General features: G+C 35.3%; 1 protein-coding gene across 1 annotated transcript; it reads right to left on the reverse strand.

The window, feature by feature from the left end:
• Positions 1 to 1,035: 1,035 nt before the first annotated feature.
• Positions 1,036 to 4,435, reverse strand: LOC140980140 (indole-3-pyruvate monooxygenase YUCCA6-like). The gene is made up of 4 exons (XM_073445834.1): positions 3,138 to 4,435; positions 2,115 to 2,363; positions 1,754 to 1,876; positions 1,036 to 1,651 (listed from the first exon to the last, which is right to left on the reverse strand). The coding sequence occupies exons 1-4, from the start codon at positions 3,831 to 3,833 to the stop codon at positions 1,421 to 1,423; spliced, it is 1,299 nt and encodes a 432-aa protein (XP_073301935.1). The 5' UTR covers positions 3,834 to 4,435; the 3' UTR covers positions 1,036 to 1,420.
• Positions 4,436 to 21,380: the final 16,945 nt, after the last annotated feature.

Raw genomic sequence — 21,380 nt, forward strand, 5'->3', positions numbered from 1 at the left:
CGTCTTGAAGATCAAATACAAGCTTTGATAGGGATTCAAGCATGGGAAACATATATACAAGAAAAACAAGTTAAAATGAGAGCAAGCCCCAGAAGAAAAGTCTAAATAGATATATTAGCTTAGTGAAAGCTTTTACCTTGTGCGTGATGATATATTTGAGAGATAAATATATTTTAATGGATTTAATATTCTCACGAACAATCTCCGAACATCTATAAAAAATGTGTGCACATTTATTTATTGCATTTACTTACTTTTGCTACTTTTTTTGGTAGGCGTAATTGAAGCATTTTATGTATCTTTCAAATACCAAAATATTACATGCAAAGTGTTTGATAAAATATTTTAACCAAACCGTTTTTACACATTCAACTTGAATATCTTTTAGAAATTTAAAAATGTTTATTCATTTTTTCGAGGGAATATTTTGAGTTTTTTCAGCTTGATTATAAATCCAAACTCTATTTAATTTATCGGTGTTCAATATTTCAAGAACCGAGTTATTGTAGCTCTTTTAATTGCAAAAATTTGAAAGTGTTTATTCACTCCACCTCTAATACATTTCCGATCATAACATCTTCAACTATTGACACAAAGAAATTAGTGAATATATACATGCATTAACACCTTTCTCTATTAATAATGAATAATGATAAATATATAACAAATATATCGTATATTAATATTCACAACAATTATATAGTAAGATTTATTATTATTTTAATAGATTTTGTATTGAATTTATGGTGAAAATGATAAATAAATTTTTTGTATTATAAAATATAGTTATATCTGATGCATGACTTGTTAATAAATTGTCAGTCAGTTTTGCCCAGTTTATATTTAAATCTTGTGGTCCAAGATCTAATGCTGGAGAATGTAATCATTTCAATTCCAGATTGGCAGAAGCCATAAAAATTGCACTAAATGAGGCAGTGATCATATAGAATTTTGGTACCAGACTTTCCCCATCATGTTTTATTATAATTCTCACATANCTCTTCAGGATTAAGCATTAACACAAACGTCAAAATATACATATTTTTTCACTAATGAAACATCAAGTAAAACACACCAACTGCCGATACATACGTACATATGCCAAGAATTAACCCTATTAACTAAAAGTCAAGTACCTAATAATTAGGGAGAATGGTCAATGTACAAGATCTATACACTACATGCCTAAAAGAGCGTTTTCACTCAAAAACCCTCCATTTTTTTGATGTTTTGCGGGCATGATCAAATCACTCGGTAAAATTTTTTAATCCTTCCTTCATGGATCGGTATTTCGATTTCCCTCCATAACCAGGAGCTTGAACCCTTCTTGGTGCCAACCCAAAATTTTCTCCATTAATCAGACTTGAATCGAGTCAATCCTACACACATATAATATTGTACCTCGTATGATATCGACTTATCAGCAAAAATTGCTCTTTTGCATTAAATATGGCCATGACATGGTCGAGAGATGCTTTGCTTCTTCCTTCCAACAGGTTCCGATGTCATCTGCAATGTTCTTAGCATCCATGGATGCACCGAGAAGGCCGCGTTTGGTGAACCCAACGGCGTATAGCCCACATTCGCCTTTCCATCCATTGGGAAATGGCCTTTTTGGGAGGCCATCTTTGTCTGAAAACATTTCATTTTCCTGTCCGAATGGTGAACAGATTAGTTTTTTGAGTACACGGTACTCGCAAAAGCAAACAGATTATGTGATAAAATGGACCATAAATTAGTTCACATGCAGTACCTTTAGCCAAGATGGAACATTGCTTTTGTAACCAGTTGCTAGGATTATTGCGTCAAAACTCTCTCTTCTTCCATCAACAAATTCGACAGATCGATGCCCAAGTCTCCGGATGCTGGGAAATACCTATGTATTAACGAAAAATTCAGCTTAAATTAATATATGTTCGAAAATACCGTACCAAAGTTGGTAGGTAATATTAATCAAGTAGTGTGTGGAATCTTCGGTGCATATTCAATCTCAACCAAATATAGAAACCCTTTCTTTTTGTATTTGTTTGGACAAAAAAGGTGGTTTTGGTTAGGCTAAAAATTGCCACTTAACAAATGCAAAGCAAATCAATGATTTGTTAAGGGAGCTGTACTTTGATGTCTCCACTTTTAATCTTATCAAGGGTTCCAACGTCCAATACTGGTGTCTTTCCTGACAGGTTTTTTAGCTCGAGTGGGCCTAGTTGAGGCCGGTCCAACCCAAACCGGCTCGTATCGCCTAGCATGAGCCATGAAACGATCAATAAAATCCTGTCGACAAGTTGTATGGGTAGCCACTTTAGCAACCACATGGACAACCCGAAAGTTGATCTTCCCAGCATCTCTTGTGGTAGAATGTGGACCTAAATTGATAGCAAAATGCTAAGTCATTAACAAAATAAGGAACTCTGAATTAAAAATAAATAAATAAAGGAAAGCATAAAGAAATTATATATCAATAACTAATTTAGAAAGATCTTATAAAATTTACTTGAAAATTATAGTATCTCTAAACTTCTTTTTTAAAACCCTTTGATCAGCTAGCCAAAAGAGAGAGTTATATATAATGTGAAAAAAAATATTTAAAATTCGTTTCAACATTGTTGCGCATGCTTGAGAATCCCAAGAAAGTGAAAAACATGGAGGTTGTTTCCTTTCTGCACCTAAAAGAGGTGTTATGGGTGGATTATAAATGTTATTAATGCAATTAATCGATCTAATTATATGATTAAAATATCAAAATGAAATTCTTAAGATTTTACGAAATAGGGTTTCACTTTCCTTTTCTATTTATTAAGGGAAATTTTTTTAAAAAAAAAGAGTTGTGTGAGGAAGAAAGATCTTTGAACATTTAGCATTATAACTTGAGAATAAAGTTTCTCCCACTCCCACAGAACAGCTATGAACTCCACTATTCTTATACTGTCAATTTTCCATGCAAATACGAACCTTTTGATACACTGAATACATATATAATAAAAAAATACATGAAAAGTACTGAAAAAAGTATTCAAGAATCTTGGGCTTTGCCTTGTTTTCGTATAACTTCTTTGAAATGAAAACACACTTTGTTTTTCCAATTAACATGGAAATACCCAAAAAAAGTTCAAATGACAAATACTGAATGAAAATCTTACCGTATCTCTCACAACAAGTGAAGGGCTGGCATTATGATTGCAGAGATCTAAACACACCTCCATTCCAGAGTTCCCACATCCAACAACAAGCACTTTTTTCCCTTTATAAACCCCTCCATTCTTATACCTACTCGTATGCACCACATCGCCATCAAACTCCTCCGTCCCTTCCATTTTCGGCACCACCGCCTCCGCATTCTCCCCCGTCGCCACTATAAGCCAGCGGGACACGTACTCCACCTGCTCCTCTACTGCCCCTTCTGCTGCTACCGCTGTTTTCACCCTCCAAAACCCAATATTCCGGTCAAACTCAGCACTCACAACCCTATGATTGAAAATAGGCCTGATTTCGAACCTCTTTGCATAGGCTTCTAAGTACTGAATGAACTGTTGTTTGGTAGGGTAAGTTGGGAAATCTAGAGGAAAAGACATGAGAGGAAGCTCGCAAAATTGCTTCGGTAAATGGATTTTCAAGCGATCATAGGTTTTAAGTTGCCACAAGGAAGCTATGCAGCTGGATCTCTCAAGAACTAGAGATGGAACGCATTTTTCTTTCAAGCAAGCAGCTGCGGCCAGGCCTGAAGGCCCGGCACCGACGATCACAGGTCCCGGAACCCATCTGGTGCTTCCGAAATTTCTATTTCTACAAGGATCATGAGTTAATTTTCCCTCTATCTCCCTTAAGAAATCATCCATGATAACTAATAACTAACCAGAACTTATCTCTGTGATGTATTGTGATCAACAGTCAAGAACCAGCAGGCGGTTTTAAAAAAAAACCCAGAAAAAATGAAAAGAAATAACTGCGCTATCCAAACCCAACTGTGTAACCTCCACTGCAGCTACTTGTTCAAAGATTCTGTGGATAGAGAAGAGTGAAATTCGGAATACGAGGGGTTGAAAAAACGTGCAGTTGATGCGGAGAATAGTTGATGAGTCATAGGGGTAGCTCTAATATATCCGCCCACAACAAGATCAGGTATGAGTAGAAATCCTGAAGAAGTGGAGATCTGATTACAAAGAAATTCTTATCCACTTGTGAGATGGGATTAATTATTTTTGCGATCTGAGACAAAATAGGAGGTGGGAGCGAAGGCTACGGGGCTCATCAATCAGCATTCATTCCACAATATTACGCATTTAAAGGCAGTTTAAAAACGAGCTCGAGAGTGACAGAAGAATGAAAATTTCTCTTTTCCCATAAAAATTAATCAGTTTTTCAAGTGAGAAGTAGAGAAGATAGAGCCAGAACTTCAGCAGTAAACTACAAGTCGTAACTCTTGTGGGAGTGTGTATATATATATATACATACATATATATANGATTTACATGTGAAGAGTTTATTAATAACTATTCATACTGTGTTTCATCAACGCTAAGATGCATGCATCCAGTGATTATAATCATGAAATAAAATCGTTTGTTTAAATTTGTCACTCATTTATGACTACATAAGTAGAAGTCAATACTGCATTTCTTCAGTAATTTGTATGGACATCAACAACATTACTAATTAAAAGCTAATTATAGGATGATTTCATCTAACATCGTCGAATCTAAGTTGTTTAGTTCGTTTCGATCAGTCTACCAGCAAAGAATTTTAAAGTGACAGTATTACACCATTAATCCGGCGTGGACAACAGACAGAGAACGTTGTAGCTACTAAAATTTGAATTATATATTTTGTGATTCCATGCAAGAGATAAATGTATTGTAGCTGGAAATTAATTACCACTTGCATACATGTCGAGATGTCCTATATGTTCTGTCAAGTAAATGATCATAGGGTTTGTTTCCAAAATCATAACACTATAAATTTTTTTAAGTATTCATTTAGAGGCTTAGTTCGAGGAGAGGTGTAAAATGAAGTGCATAGGTCGACCCGTAAGCTGGAAAAACACAAGCGCTTATAAGGTTGGCATGTTTTATTCACTACCAACACTTTCTTGGACGAGTATGACACACAAAACTTGTCTAATATGGTTTATTTGGTTGACGTGATTTGCATCCGATCAACCCAAAGGTTTATCCAGTACACTACTACTAGTAGGGGCTACGGCTTCCCCATTACCCAAAAAAAAAAATCAAAATCAAAATCTAACTGTTGGATCTACAATTGATGAATCATATGTAACAACCTTAGAGATAAATAAATAAACTACGCTATTATTTAATTGAGTACAAATCTATCTCTACATGATATTAATATAATCATGCATGTAAATTCTACAATTTGTCAAGAAATTTCACTAAGCGAATTGGTATATACATGACCATTGAAACAACAAATTAATAGGGGGAGACAGAGTTATTTGGAAATGGGTTGGACTGTCCTCTGTAATTGGGCTGGGCCCGTATTAACTCATCCTTTTGTGTCTTTCTCTTCCTATATCGCATCTGGCATTATTACAAGTCCCAAGAAATTAAATTAATTGATTTTTTTAATCATCAATATTTAAAGTAAAAAAACTTGAGACAAAGTTTGAAGACAATGGATGTAAGTATTATATATGCTATATTTTTAATCATTGAAATATTGTTCTTCAGTTTGTATTGAATTTAAGTTAGAGTAAATATCTTGTGAGATGATATCATAGATTTTTATTTGTAAGATTGATCAATCATACTTATATTTACAATAAAAAGTAAACTTTTGATACAAAAATAATATTTTTCATGGTGACTCAAATAGAATATTCGTCTCACATAATTGACCCATATCTCACATGAGTTTTTGTATTTAATTTATATAAATAAATACATAACAAAATTCGATATAAATGCTAATGATACAAACGATGACGGAAGATTCAACAATTATGGAACATATTACATGTGTTTGTGTGTGTGTATTTATGCATGCGTGTATATGTTTTGTTAAGATTAGGACTTGGAGTTAACTCAACCCTAAAAGTTAGTTCATGAGAGATGATTGTTCAAGTTCATATATTTAACTCTCAAGGTAATTCAGAAGATTTGAGACATCTAACACACACCCCCAGAACAACTGAATCGTGAAGTTTTCAAAACATTATCGGGTGATTCATATAGAGCTTGAGTTCTAATATCATATTAAAGTTGAGAGTTGGATATAACTCAACTATAAAAGTTAGCTCAATGAGAAAATTGTTCAAGTCCATATATATTCAACTCACAAGGACTTAATCTAGCCAATTTAAGACATCTAACACACCTCATACTCCCAAGAATGAACAACTGGAACGTAAATTTTACAATACATTAGTCTTATCAAACCAAAAAATAACAACTGGAGTGCGAAGTTTACGAGATATTGTCATGTAACTAATAGGCCAGTTTAATACATAACGGAAAGGTTGAGCTCTGATATTATGTTAAAATTAAAAATTGAATCTAACTCAACATTAAAAGTTTGTTAAAAAGAAAGATTGTAATTGATCGTGATGTGTTTGTTGTCAAATTGAGTCTTAACACTGATCCATTGACTTGATAGGAAACAGAATTTAAACTCTTGGTTCTAACTCACTTTAGCGTCTTTCTCGATTGAAAAAGACAACAATTTCGTATTTATTACACACAGACATTTTTCAATTAAAAATTTTCAATTTGCTTTTATATATATATATATATATATAGTCTCTTTAATACTTGTATTCTAATGATAAATTTATAGGTAGAGCTAAATCAAGATGCTGGCTTCGTCCCATTCACCCAATTAAAAAAAAATTAAAAAGAAAGAGATAATTTATATATATGTACTTAATTATATATTGTGGCCATAGATTAATAAGCATGAAGTAACACATACACATGACACATCCATATATACACATTAATTTTTCAAGGTACACATCCATGTATGAGTATGTGTGATGCATGCATATAACATGTATGTGTATGTACGTACATGCACCGTATACACCAATATACATACATNATTGCAATCTTAGCATTAACAATCAAGATTTAAATTTAAAATATTAATTATTATTGAAATATGAACATGATTGACTTGTTTCGCGAATAAAGATATATGAAACCGTCTAACAAGAGATTTACTCTTTTAATTAATAGCTTCATGAAGACCCCTTGGGGTTATCCTGCACTTGGAAAAAGAAGTATAAAAAGGAATGAATATAGTGATAATTTGATTGTTCGTCGCCGTAGTAAATAGACGAGAAAATAGAATTTATTTTTTCGGCTTTACAAAAAAGAAATAAGAGTTAGTTGTGATACGTTCACTAAAAAAAATCTTTTTTTTTAGTCTGGGGCGAACGACCGGAATTGAACCCGAATAAACTAATGATATTAAGCATAACAGACATTTTTGTGTTCTTGGAGATAATTACATTTTGGTTGGGTTTTTGATATAAGGAAGAAGGAATAAAGTCAGTTACTGTAGACAAAAAATCCTTCTTCTTTTTGAAGCCACCCAATTACAAAATCCTCCAATTCTCAACTTAAAAGGGGAATAGAAGAAATCATACTTTCATATAATATTTTACTTGAATTCTATGTAATGATCAATAAATTGAGTTGAATTCTATGTCTATATGTATCAACATCCTATTACCCGTTTATTCTATAGATATATATATATATATATATATTTGGACTGGAGTTGACAAACAACAGATACAAATTTTTTTTACAATGCTAAGACATACTTGCGAGCAGCTAAATTGATCATTGTGCTCTTAGTTCACATCTCAATAAACCTTTAATTATGACTTATTATACCTAGTGACTAATACTTTTGGCATAAAAAATTATATTTTTTCACGAGTGACCAAAATAGGAGATAATTCTTACAAAATTGACTTGTGAAATCGACTCACAAAAGTTTTTTGATTAATTAATTGTTATCTTTTTGTTATAATCAAGATTGAACCTTTAATTATGACTTATTATACCTAGTGAGGCAATATAGTGATGTTAATAGCCAGTCCTTTGCAGTCTAATCTTGTGGGCCTTATAATTTGTTCGTGGCCCGCTTAGATTTTATTGGACCATTCTGAAGCTCACCTGCCCATTTATACCCGATCCATTTTCATTACGTGACGATAATATGTGGATTGGGCAATCAACCCAATCAACGGTATTTATTTATTGGAAATTCGCAAATTCAATCTAAACTGATTCGGTTCACAAAATACGATCCACGCGTAGGTTGGTGTGTATATATATATTTCTTTAGAAAAATATGATAACTGATTTGGTCCACCAACCCACAATCGATTAAAAATACTATTTTTGTTATGATATTTTGGATTTTAATATAATCAAAGAATTTTTTTATCAGAAAAATCATAATAAAAAATGTTAAAACATTTAAGTTTTGTTATTTATCAAGACTGCTGATCCAATAGATAATTATAGACCCTAACTAAACTGAATTCAAGAAGTAAACTGAATATTCACGATCAAATTCTAAGTTAATAAGAGTCCAATTGACTAGCTAGTCAAACTGACATGGCATTATTCAAAGACAAAAAGGTGTACTGATAACCAAACTGATCAAAGGACAAAAGAGAGAGCCAAAATGCTAACAATTTATTTCAGTTGATCAGCTTACTCAAATCTGAACATTCTCCTAATTTTGTCATTTTACTCAATGATTAAAAATCAGAGCTCAACTAAATTATCAGATAAAATTTTTCGTACTGACAGTCATTGATTCTCAATAAAATGTTACAATTCATGCGCATTACCAGAATTATAAGATCTGGCAGAAAGGATGATGATTTTTGTTATAAGACATTTCGTGTTAAAACAGTCTCAGTCAGTATTTTCTGCACAAGAATTCTAAGTCAGTGTTGTTAACTCAAACGAAATATTTATAAATTTTGTTAAGATTATTTATTTTGGAAATGGTATAGAGAGATTTTTTGGACTTAATTAAATACTCTGGCAATCAGGTACGGAGATTTTCGGATTCGGAAATGGAGACGGATATGATAGAATAATGCTAAGTAGTGTTTATTGCTTTTGTCTTTACTTTTTTTTCACCACCTCTTCAATTTGATTTTACATGATTTTCATTTTCACCTGCCCGCTTCTTCATCTTCTACTTTTACAAAATTTGCTATGTTTCTTTCCCTTTTGTTCCCCATGTAACTGAGCATTAAACATTTTTAAAAATCAACTTTTTTTTTTGGACGAAAAGAAGATGAAATAAAAATTTCCAACAAGGGACGAAGCGTGAACTGTCAAGGCATTTGTCATTTTGAATTATGAATTTTTAAATCTTAATCTTATTTGAATACATGAGTCGAAAGATGAAAAATTGTTAGTGATATTTCTAATATTAATTTCCATTTCTCTGAAGTTTGAACAAGAAAGCCGTACTGTTATGTTCTCTATTTTAGTTTTTTCTTTCTTTCTTTTTTAACATACAACACCACTACTTTCAGATCAACAAAATAGATCCTGCAATAGAAAACGAAGTACCCCTATCTGATGTAAATCATGAGGTTCCACATGTTCACAAAATACTATAAGTTGGTTTGGAATCATTTTGAAAAAAAAGAAAAACTAATGGAAAAGATAAGGCAATTCGCAACTGTAAGGATTATTTTGTCCGACAGATATCAATAAATAATGAAAATATCAGAATAAGAGTAAAAGTAGTAAATTTGTGTTTTGTCAGAATTAAATGTTGTGCCAAATGTTACAACATCTCGGACAACATCTTCATACAACGGAATCTTTTTATAACACAAATTGACTCGAAATAAATCGATTGACAAGATTAAATTTGCACAAGTATATAATAAATACTTGTGCGGTGCCTTATGGCAAAAATTAATCACTAGAAAACCAAATCGTTTACACAAAAACCTATCACTAGTGAATTCCACGAAAATCAATTTCCTCAATACTTTGAGAAAACAAATGCTTTCAAAAAAAAAAATAACCAAAACAAAAACTTAATCAAGAAAGCAAAACAAAGCGTGGTCCCGAAAAGCACGATCAATCAGAAGCAATCTTCAGTCAACATCGTTACGGATGTTGTATGTAGATGTTGGCAACATTCAGAGCAACACGGCGATCACCACTTCAAACAGCAACGGCTTCGAGAATTATTTTGCTTAGCAAAAACTCTGCTACGTGTAGGTGTGTATAGTCAATATCGAAACAACCTTTATCAATGATCTTTACCTCTTATTTATAGGTGAAGAATCCTATCTCCACAAGGAAACCTAAAATACAAGGAAAGTAAGAGTTTTATTAGGAATAAACTCTTTTTTAAACACTAATACCATATCTAATCAATTTGCTATTACTAATAATCAAATCTTCGAATATATTTGAATCAATATCTCATCATCTAAGAAAGGTAAAACCATACTAAAATATTTAGTCAATCAAATCACAAAAGGAAAGTAAATTAGGGAAAATAATTCAAATCAATAGAATATATCAATTAAGCTCGGTTAAATTATTTCCCTTCAATCTCCCCTTTTTTGCCTTTCTTGGACAAAATGAGATCAAACTCAATTATCCTTGTATTCTCCCCCTGACTAAATTACTGTTAGTAAAGGTGTTGTTAGAATTTTTTGGAGACACTTGACACAACACCTGCAATTATTCCATTAACAGTTTAGATATGAACCTAGGCAGAGATATTAGCCAAAAAAAAGAATACTAGCAAAAACATTAACAGACACAAAAGAGTAGCAATAGAAACATTAGACAGAAAACTCTAAATACTATCACTATCATCTTCATCCTCCGTTTCAGAATCATCCTCATCACCGTCTTCTTCCTCAACATTATCCTTGGTTCCTGACGTACCAGCACCAGTTTGATTATCTCCCCCTTTTTGTCCATGAACGGCCATTTATAACATTACAGTAATGGCAGCAGCCAAACTCTCATAGTAGGCCAAGTCAGCCTTAGCCTGGGAAATTTTCTTGAGAGCTTGATCGAGATGTGTCTGAGCGCCTGCAACAGTAATTTTCACATAGCCAGTTTTAGGGGTTTGAGATGAGGAACTGGGAGAAGGGCCAGTGGCAGGAGGTGCTGGGGCAGGGGCATGTTGAGAGGGTCCGGAGGTTGTCCCGAGAGGTGATGCAGACCAAGGGAGATCAACCTTTCGAGTGCCTTTGAGCAGGGCAGTGGCAATTTTGATGTTTTCACTGGAGTCAAAAAGTCCCTCATTAACATTTCGAACAAACCCCTGGGATGACAGTATCCCATAGATCAGACTGGGAAATGGGAGTTTGGACAACTTCAATCCACCATCAGCATACTGCATAACAGTGTAAAAGACCATACGCCCAAAGTTCAAGGTGCCTTTGCCAATGGCAAACAGAGTCAGAGCTTGAGATTTGGTAACCACCGTGGTGTTTGTGGTCGGGGTCCAATTTCTGATGGCCACCTTGTGCAGAACTGAGTATAGGGATGTGAGTTTTGCACCTGAAACCTTGTGTGGATGGGGTGGAAATTTGGTGATCACACCCCCAGTTAGTACAGTAATTACCTCATCAAGATCTGGTGGAGGGCCTTCAGCAACAACCGGGGTGCGGTAATAATCATTGATGATCTGCGGTTCGAAATTGTATACCTTGTTTCGGACAAAAACTCGCCCAAATTTGGCCGATCTTGGGTTGCTGACACCGGATGAGAGATTGCCATAAAATTCAAGCACAGCTTTATGGCAATATGGCACAACTGATGAAACGGTGGATAGCAGACCGCGAGTTTGAAGAAACTCGATCAGATTGTATCGGGAGAAAGCTACCATATCAGCGTTGCGTTCTTCAATAAACTCTCTGTTGGTGTAGAGATCCCAGTTGGAAAACGAATTCTCAGAATAAAATTTGGGATTGAAGCTACTGACCAGATCATATTCGCCGAGGTCAGTGTTGTCAGAGGTGTCTTCAACATCCTCGACAACATTCTCGGCCAGAGGCTCTTGTTCGTCAGGGATTTCATCTACCGCATCAGGTGTATCGGCAGAACTGCTCGAATCAGTGGGCTTCTCAGAGTCTTGATGAGCAGCAGGAGCTTCAGATTTTTGATTTTTCAGGTTTGCCATAAATTGGGCCAATGTGATTTCTTCTTCAGTAGATGGAGAGGGCCTTTGTGGAGGAACAGAAGATGTTTCCTCAACAGATTCAGTGGCTTTGCTAGGGGAAGAGCTACTTTCCGTCGGCGGCGGTGCAGTCTTCTTGTGGGCCACAAATTCGTAATCTGCATCGTCAGAATCATCTCCTGAGGAATTTTCAGGGTCAGCAAGAGACGATCGGCTGAGCTCCTCTCCTTTACGACGAAATCGCTTCGAGGTGGTCAAATCAGGTTATACCCTGCTTGTCTTTTGGAGCGCCGAACTGGCTGACGCGGAGGATTGAACACTTGGATTATTGGTGGGCTATCAACATCCTGTGGATTTCCGGGCTCACCTGGTTCAATAATCTCCAAGGGCACTGGTTCTTCAACAGCGAGGATCAATGGTAGGTGCGGCCCAACAGAGGGTATTGCAGGAGATGTTGTCTCGTTGGGGGCAACATCGTCTGTGTGTCCCATTTCGTTTCGAATATCATGAGGATCAAAGCCCTTTCCTGCCATTGTTTGTAAATCGAAAATGAGTGAAGAAAACAGGGGAGAATTGCAGAGAGTAATTCGAGATTTCAATAGATGAATGCGAGGGTTGGCACAATAGTGAAAAATGCGAATGATTTGTGTGAGGCGGTGTAACAAAAATGAGAGAAAAATCATTAACGAGCAGTGCAACGGTAATAATTTTAGTAATTGACTCAGTTCCAACGGTAAAAAAAGAACGAAAAAAAATTTTACCGTTACTACCTTCGAAGGTTACTGTTATAAACATGTCTAACAATTTTTCAAAAATTCCAGAATTAACTCCACATCAAATTTTAGCACCACTAGTCATCAAGGATCACATGTATTCGAAAAACTGCAAAAATTGAATTTTCATAGAATTTTCGTTTGTCGTCATACGAATATCCTTATGACATGACAGATTTCACAATGTTTATGTTTATGCATGACTTACGGATGCTTAATAACAGAATGTAGCATTAATAGAAACATGAGAACAAATATGAGATATGCTTACAGATGAGGTGTTGTCACAAATGTTGGCAACATCGCCTGACAACACGTACAATTCCAGAAAACAATTTTAAATTTTTCTTCACACTCAATGATTTACACATTTTATGATCATAGGAGTGGTAGCTCCCACACTAGAAGAACAGTCTTCATTGGACTCTCCTAGGTAGCTTTTTCCACTTTCTCCTATTTATATGTAAAGTTTAGAAGGGGTAGCTCCCACACTAAAAGCACAACCTTCATTGGGTTCTTTTAGGCAGCTTTTTCCATCTTTCCTTCTAATCACAGACCCAACATAATTAATGATTGTATTCCAATCTCTCGGGTTACTTGTCACATCGATTAGGTGACAAAGTTCGCATGTATAGGTGTGAAGATATAAAAGATAGCAAGGAATTGTAGGTGCATCAGAAAATTATGCTACACAGTTTCAACACAACATATCACAGGATGAATGCAATGCTGTATGCCTAAGTCCTAAAAATGCACATGCAAATGAGATGTTGTCCGCGATGTTGTAACATCTGAGACAACATCCGAAAATGATTAGGCAGAACACATGCTGAGAGATTTCCTAAGGTTGGAGAATCTCTCAAAGTCTAATGCTTTTGTGAATATGTCGGCCAGTTGGTTATTTGTATCAACAAATTCAATTCTAATCAATCTTTTTTCTACTAGGTCTCGAATAAAATGATGCCTTATGTCAATGTGCTTTGTTCGAGAGTGTTGTACTGGATTTTTCGAAATGTTAATTGCACTAGAGTTATCACAGTATACGACTAAGGATTCACTCTTAAGCCCATAATCTTCTATCATTTGATTCATCCACAAAAGTTGGGTGCACGCATTTCCAGCTGCCACATATTCTGATTCAGCAGTGGAGAGTGAAACACAATTCTGTTTTCGACTATGCCAAGAAATCAGATTATTGCCTAGATAAAAGCAGCCCCCAGAAGTGCTTTTTCTATCATCCAAGTCCCCAGCCCAATCGGCATCTGAGAACCCTACTAGATTTGAGTTGGTTTCGTGTGTATACCATAACCCTAAGTCTATGGTTCCGGCTATGTATCTTAAGATATGTTTTACGGCTTTTAAGTGAGAAATCTTAGGATTAGATTGGTATCTAGCACACAAACAAACACTAAACATTAAGTCAGGTCGGCTAGCAGTCAAATACAAGAGACTTCCTATGATGCTGCGATATAGGGTGTTGTCAACATTTTCGGCAGCATCGTCTTTGGATAATTTTTCATTTGAACCCATAGGTGTCTTTATGTGCTTGGTGTTCTCATTAGCAAATTTCTTTATCAGATTTTTGGCGTACTTACTTTGGCACAAGAAGATGTCATCATGCATTTGTTTGATTTGTAAGCCAAGAAAGAAGTGTAATTCACCAACCATACTCATTTCAAATGTAGTAGACATGCATTCAACAAAATCATTTGCATGCTTTGGGATGAAGAACCGAAAATAATATCATCAACATAGATTTGACAAATAAGGATCTCACCTTTGGATTTTTGAATAAACAGAGTCTTATCTACCTCACCTCTTTTGAATCCGATTTCGAGTAGGTATTCAGTCAGTCTGCCATACCAAGCACGGGGTGCTTGCTTCAAGCCATAGAGAGCCTTTTTTAACTTGTACACATGATCAAGATTATGTGGATATTTGAATCCTTTAGACTGTCTAACATATACTTCTTCACACAAGATACCATTCAGAAATGCACTGTTAACGTCCATTTGAAACAGTTTGATTTTCATAAAGCATGCAATGGCTAGCAAAAGTCGGATTGACTCAATACGGGCAACAGGTGCAAAGGTTTCATCAAAATCAACCCCTTCAACCTGTGTGTACCCTTGAGCGACCAACCTTGCTTTGTTTCGAATGATGTTCCCCGAATCATCAGTTTTATTTTTAAAAATCCATTTTGTCCAATTACATTCCCATGGTCAGGAGGTGGAACCAAAGTCCAAACATCATTTCGAACAAATTTCTCAAGCTCATCATGCATTGCATTAATCCAAAATTCATCTTTTAAGGCTTCATCAACATTTTTAGGTTCGACATTGGATACAAAACATGAAAATCTAACCTGTGAATATGTAAAGCTCATGCATATGAGTCCAGCCATTTTTCGGTAATCGACTTTTTCTTTCTCACGGGTTTGAACGTTTTCTTGTATATGTCCAATTATTTGAGATGATGGATGATTCCTCTGAATTTTGCTTGGAATGTTTGGTCCATCATCTACTGCCTCATCATCGATGTGATCATCTTCTTGTGAGTTAGTGACTTCATTTTCATATGTTGAACATCTGTATTTCCCAGTGGCATTTGATTCTCCAGAAGGTCTTCAACTTCATCTTCAGCAGTTTTCTTCCTGAGATCTGCACAATCATCAAAAACAACATTAATAGATTTCAGAATAGTTCTAGTTCTTAAGTTAAACATTCGATAAGCACGACTATTAGTGGCATAACCCAAAAATAAACACTTGTCACTCTTTGAATCAAATTTAGCAAGTTGATCTCTGTCATTCAAGGTGTAATACACACAGCCAAAAACATGAAAATATTTAAGGTTAGGCTTTCTTCCCATGATTATTTCATAAGAAGTCATGGTTGATCCACTTCTTAAATAGACCCTATTCGAACTATGGCATGCTGTATTAAGGGCTTCTGCCCAAAAACGCTTTGAGATATTCTTTGAAGCTAGCATCACCCTTGCCATTTCTTGCAAAGTTCTGTTCTTACGTTCGGCAATGCCATTTTGTTGTGGTGTTTTTGGTGCCAAAAATTCGTGTGAAATACCTTTCCTGCTACAGAAGGATGAAAATGAAATGTTTTCAAATTCTTTACCGTGATCAGTTCTGATCTTTCTTACCTTCAAGTTGTGGAAGTTGATGATTCTTTTGATCAAATTTGTGAATACATCGAAGGTATCTGATTTCTCTCTAATAAATCTAACCCATGAAAAACGTGAGAAATCATCAACGCATACAAAGGAATATTTCTTACCTCCGAGGCTTTCAACTTCCATAGGACCCATAAGATCCATGTGTAGTAATTCCAGACAGCGTGTTGTCCCAGATGTTGGCAACACTGGGTGCGACACGCGAGTCTGCTTTCCTTTTTGACAATCTCCGCACACATATGGGATTCCAGATGAAATATTAGGCATACCTCCTACTGCATCGTACTTACTTAAGTTCTTCAAGGTTTTGAAATTTGCATGTCCGAGTTTTTGATGCCACAGGTCAAGTTCGGTGATTTGCACATGTTTGCATGAAAGTTCTTCACCTATTTGGTAGCAATTGTCTGAGGACCTTGTACCTGTCATAATGCATTTGTTAGCTTCATTGAAAACTTCACAGTTATGTTTATCAAACTTAACAAGTAGATTGTCATCACACAATTGGCTTATGCTTATAAGATTCGAATTTAATCCTTCAACATGAAGCACATTGTGAAGCTTAGGTAGTCCTTCAACGTTCAAAGTGCCCTTCTCAACCATTTTTCCTTTAGCTCCCCCTCCATAGGTCACTCTACCACCTTTTTGCTCAACATAATCGATGAGATATTCTCGTGATCCTGTCATATGGCGTGAGCTTCCACTATCAAAGTACCAATGACCTGCAGTGTTAGTTTTCAGTGAAGTATAAACAACATTACAGTGAGTTTTTACCTTCGGGACCCAAATTTGTCTTACTGTAGGTCGATGATAGGAGGTGTTGTGGGAAATGTTGTGCAACATTCGGGGCAACATCTGACTCGCCTTTTGATTCATGCGGTCTTTCCTGAGTTTAAAACAATATGCCCTTATATGTCCAGCCTTAAAACAGTAATGACAAACATACCTGCGTTTTCTTTTCTTAGGGGTATGTGTAGCATGTTGTCTTTTCGGTGAAGAGCTTTTAGTTGAAGATGTAGTTTGTGGCGGTGTGAATGTTTCAGTTTTTCCTTTCACAAAGACAGGAGATTTTGATGATTCACCAATTTCAAAAACGCTGTCTTTGAAACATAAGCCTTTCTTGTCATCTCTTCCCATCAAAAGTATGGACTCAAGTTTAGACGTGCTCGAGTTGAACTTTGTCAATGTTTCAGTTGCCTTTTGAAGCTCTTCTTTGGTCTTACCCAATTCTAAGTCTTTTTTGCTCAAGATTACTTTAAGTTTGGCAACCACGGCTTTTAGATCAGTGTTCTCCTTCATGAGACTTGAATTCAACTTGTTTCTTTTGGTCCAATCGGCATACAACTCCTCATAAAGCTTATGGACACTCTCAAGAGTGATTTCTTCACCATCATCATCCAAGTCATCATCTGCATTGGGGTTTTCAGAAGTTGCAGATTTTAAGCAGACTGAATTTTTGCAGATGTTGCGACCAGGTGTGGCAACACCTAGGGCAACACCTAAAGGGTTCACTTGTAGGCAGTGTTTTTCTATCAGCAATGCAGTCAAGGAGGTGTGATTATCTTCATCATTAGATTTCTCCTCCTCATCAGATTCTTCATCGCTTAAGGACACATTATATCTTTTATTTTTTCGCAATCTGTTAGCACATTCATTGGCATAGTGTCCAAAGCCCTTGCGCTCTCTACACTGCACCGAATCATACCTCTTTGAATTGTATTGTCCCTTGCCTTCATTCTTTGGTTGAAATTGTTGCTTGGCTGGGAATTTTTGTGGTCTTTCAGGTGCAGGAAGACTTGGAAATTTCGAGGATTGTGTATCTTTCTTTTTATCTCTGATTCTCTTCAAGTAATCCCTGAATTTATTTGTGATAAAGGAGATAGAGTCCTCACAAAGATCCGATTCATTAACTTCCTGGGATATTTGAAGAAGATCATCATAAGAGTCATTCGAGACTTGGAATACAATTGTCTTCCCCTTATCTTTCTTCTGCATGTCCGTGTTCATCTCGAAAGTGCGGAGTGAGCTGATAAGATCTTCCAAAGCCATCTGAGAAGTATCTTGGCCTCATCTATTGCACAGATTTTTATGTTAAATCTTTCAGGCAGAGAGCGAAGGACCTTGCTGACTAAACGCTCATTTGAGATAGGATCTCCAAGACTGAACTCCTCATTAGCAATTTCCCGTAGACGACGATCATATTCCAATATGTTCTCAGATTCTTCCATCCTCATCATCTCGAATTTGGAAGTAAGCATTCTCAATCTGGTTCGTCGCACACTTTCGGAACCTTCACAGTGTCTCTGGAGAGTATCCCATGCGCTTTTAGCAGAAGTACAATTTGTGATCAAACTGAACATGTTTGTGTCAACCGACGTAAATATAGCATTCAAGGCCTTTCAGTTATAGTTCGAACTTTGCACTTCATCAGCAGTCCAGTCGGTTTCGGGTTTTGGTCAGCTGTCACCATCTTGATCTGTCATGCTTGGTGAAGTCCAACCATTGATGACACGCTGCCATGCCCTTTCATCTAAGGATTTTATGTAGTATCTCATTTTAACCTTCCATAGGCTGTAATTGGTTCCATCTAGGACTGGTGGTCGAAGCGCTGCGTTGGCAAGTGATGTATCCATTGATTATTTCTGTCAAACCAAAACAAAAACCAAAATCAGCACTTAGTATGTCAAGAGTCTGCTCTGATACCACTTGTAAGGATTATTTTGTCCAACAGATATCAATAAATAATGAAAATATCAGAATAAGAGTAAAAGTAGTAAATTTGTGTTTTGTCAGAATTAAATGTTGTGCCAGATGTTACAATATCTCGGACAACATCTTCATGCAGCGGAATCATTTTATAACACAAATTGACTCGAAATAAATCGATTGACAAGATTAAATATGCACAAGTATAAATACTTGTGCGGTGCCTTATGGGAAAAATTAATCACTAGAAAACCAAATCGTTTACATAAAAACCTATCACTAGTGATCTCCACGAAAATCAATTTCCTCAATACTTTGAGAAAACAAATGCTTTCAAAAATAAAATAACCAAAACAAAAACTTAATCAAGAAAGCAAAACAAAGCGTGATCCCGGAAAGCACGATCAATCAGAAGCAATCTTCAGTCAACATCGTTACGGATGTTGTATGTAGATGTTGGCAACATTCAGAGCAACACGGCGATCACCACTTCAAACAGCAACGGCTTCGAGAATTATTTTGTTTAGCTAAAACTCTGCTACGTGTAGGTGTGTATAGTCAATATCGAAGCAACCTTTATCAATGATCTTTACCTCTTATTTATAGGTGAAGAATACTATCTCCACAAGGAAACCTAAAATACAAGGAAAGTAAGAGTTTTATTAGGAATAAACTCTTTTTTAAACACTAATACCATATCTCATCAATTTGCTATCACTAATAATCAAATCTTCGAATATATTTGAATCAATATCTCATCATCTAAGAAAGGTAAAACCATACTAAAATATTTAGTCAATCAAATCACAAAGGGAAAGTAAATTAGGGAAAATAATTCAAATCAATAGAATATATCAATTAAGCTCGGTTAAATTATTTCCCTTCAGCAACTACTGTAAAAAATCCATTTCTGATAACAGTAAACATGGAACAACACCGTACACTTGCGTGAGCATTTCAAAATTTGTCCAAGACGAATTGTTAGTGATATAAAGAAAAACTACCAGTTAAGGAGGGAAACAAGGAAGATTTTGCTATTAAAAGATTTCAAGAGTGATATACTGAAAATGTATGACTATGAAAATTAAGACAAAAATATTGAGCTTTTCAGAGGAAAGGATTTTTGGATTTGATTGTCCATTAATTACAAAGTCGCATTTCGAAGTATATTTTCTATTTGTCACCCAAATATGTAATATTTTCAAACTTTTTTATGATTTTAATTAAACAGATACTTACATATATACATTATTGTGTTTGAATTATATAAGTAGGGTTTGCTTCATGTTCTCCCTCCACATACTTCAGAGGCCTTTGCTAATATGATAGTTAATTAAGTATATGATGGATTGGAATATTGATAATTATCTACTAATGATTCTCTTACAAACTAAGATGGTTTGGATGTCATTGCACCTAGTGTTAGGAAGATTCGTGGAAGTGTCACATATCGGATAACATCTCCTAAAAGAGAGCAAAAAGTTTGATGATGTGGTAAAGATTGTAGTACACAATGTGAATTGTAAAAAGTTGGTGCTTGATTGTAAAACCTGTTCGAACTCAACATATTGATGTTAATTATATTCATAACTGTTGTATCTTTTACGATCGAATTTTGAACAATTTTCGACATGATTCTGGCCATCTGGTGATGTTTCATACTCTGTGTATATGTGTGGTTGATTTAATATGGATTTTTAAACTTATAACCATATCCATCGGAATACATTTTGATACAAAACTAATACTAAAATGATCAGATTTCTTATTTTTCATCTAAGACATAAATTAATATTGTTATTATGATCTTAGGAACCTACTTTGCTTTTGATTTCACCTTAAGTTTAGTCATGTCTTCGATTGATTAAATTGAAAATTTTATTTTACTTTAGTTTATTCCATTTTAATTAGTTTAAATAATCACGTGATTCATCACTTCATTGATTAAGTTGATATATGTTGTTTTTACGTATTTCATTGCGTCATTGTTAGTTTCATTCTTGCATGATTCTAATATGTTGAGTCTATTTTTGGTCCTTTTTATTCATATATGTATATTGTTCGTTCCTCATATATTTCAGGTTGATTTGAAGATATTTGAGGAAAAAAAAAGGATTAAAGCCCAAATCTGCTAGCAGACAGTGCTAGGACGGGTGAGCGCACCCGAGTGGATAACAAAATATATAAATTTCAAGCAGTTCACGCTAGAGCGGTATATTTCGACTGCCGTAGCAAGACCCGATAAGGAAAGAAGATTTGCGCGATTTGTTTCAGTTTTTGAGAAGTCTTAGAGGCATCTTCGCATAGGGATAGCCCTAACACATGAGAAAAAGGCCCACAAGCATCAGATTTGATAAAAGAAGCAACCACAAGCAATGTTTCAAAAGAGGAGAAGAGGGAGAACGCGGGAACTTAATTGAAGAAGAACTCAACAACGTTTTTTTCCCTTTTCTCTTTCATTTTAGTTAGGATTTGGGGGATCCTATCCCAAAACAATTATGTCTTGAATTCTTTTGAAGATTGAATTTGGTTTTTAAGCATATTTGGTTATGTTATTGATTT

This window comes from Primulina huaijiensis, chromosome 7, assembly GCF_012295235.1.
Source record: "Primulina huaijiensis isolate GDHJ02 chromosome 7, ASM1229523v2, whole genome shotgun sequence".
NCBI lineage: Eukaryota > Viridiplantae > Streptophyta > Magnoliopsida > Lamiales > Gesneriaceae > Primulina > Primulina huaijiensis.

What these genes read in the sequence shown, in the direction of transcription:
- LOC140980140 (XM_073445834.1), bottom strand. Translation starts at nt 3,833, where the DNA reads ATGGATGATTTCTTAAGGGAGATAGAGGGAAAATTAACTCATGATCCT. An exon ending in CACTTGTTGTGAGAGATACG is followed by an intron (nt 2,364 to 3,137) that starts GTAAGATTTTCA and finishes CTATCAATTTAG; the next exon opens with GTCCACATTCTACCACAAGA. An exon ending in ATGTTCCATCTTGGCTAAAG is followed by an intron (nt 1,652 to 1,753) that starts GTACTGCATGTG and finishes CCATTCGGACAG; the next exon opens with GAAAATGAAATGTTTTCAGA.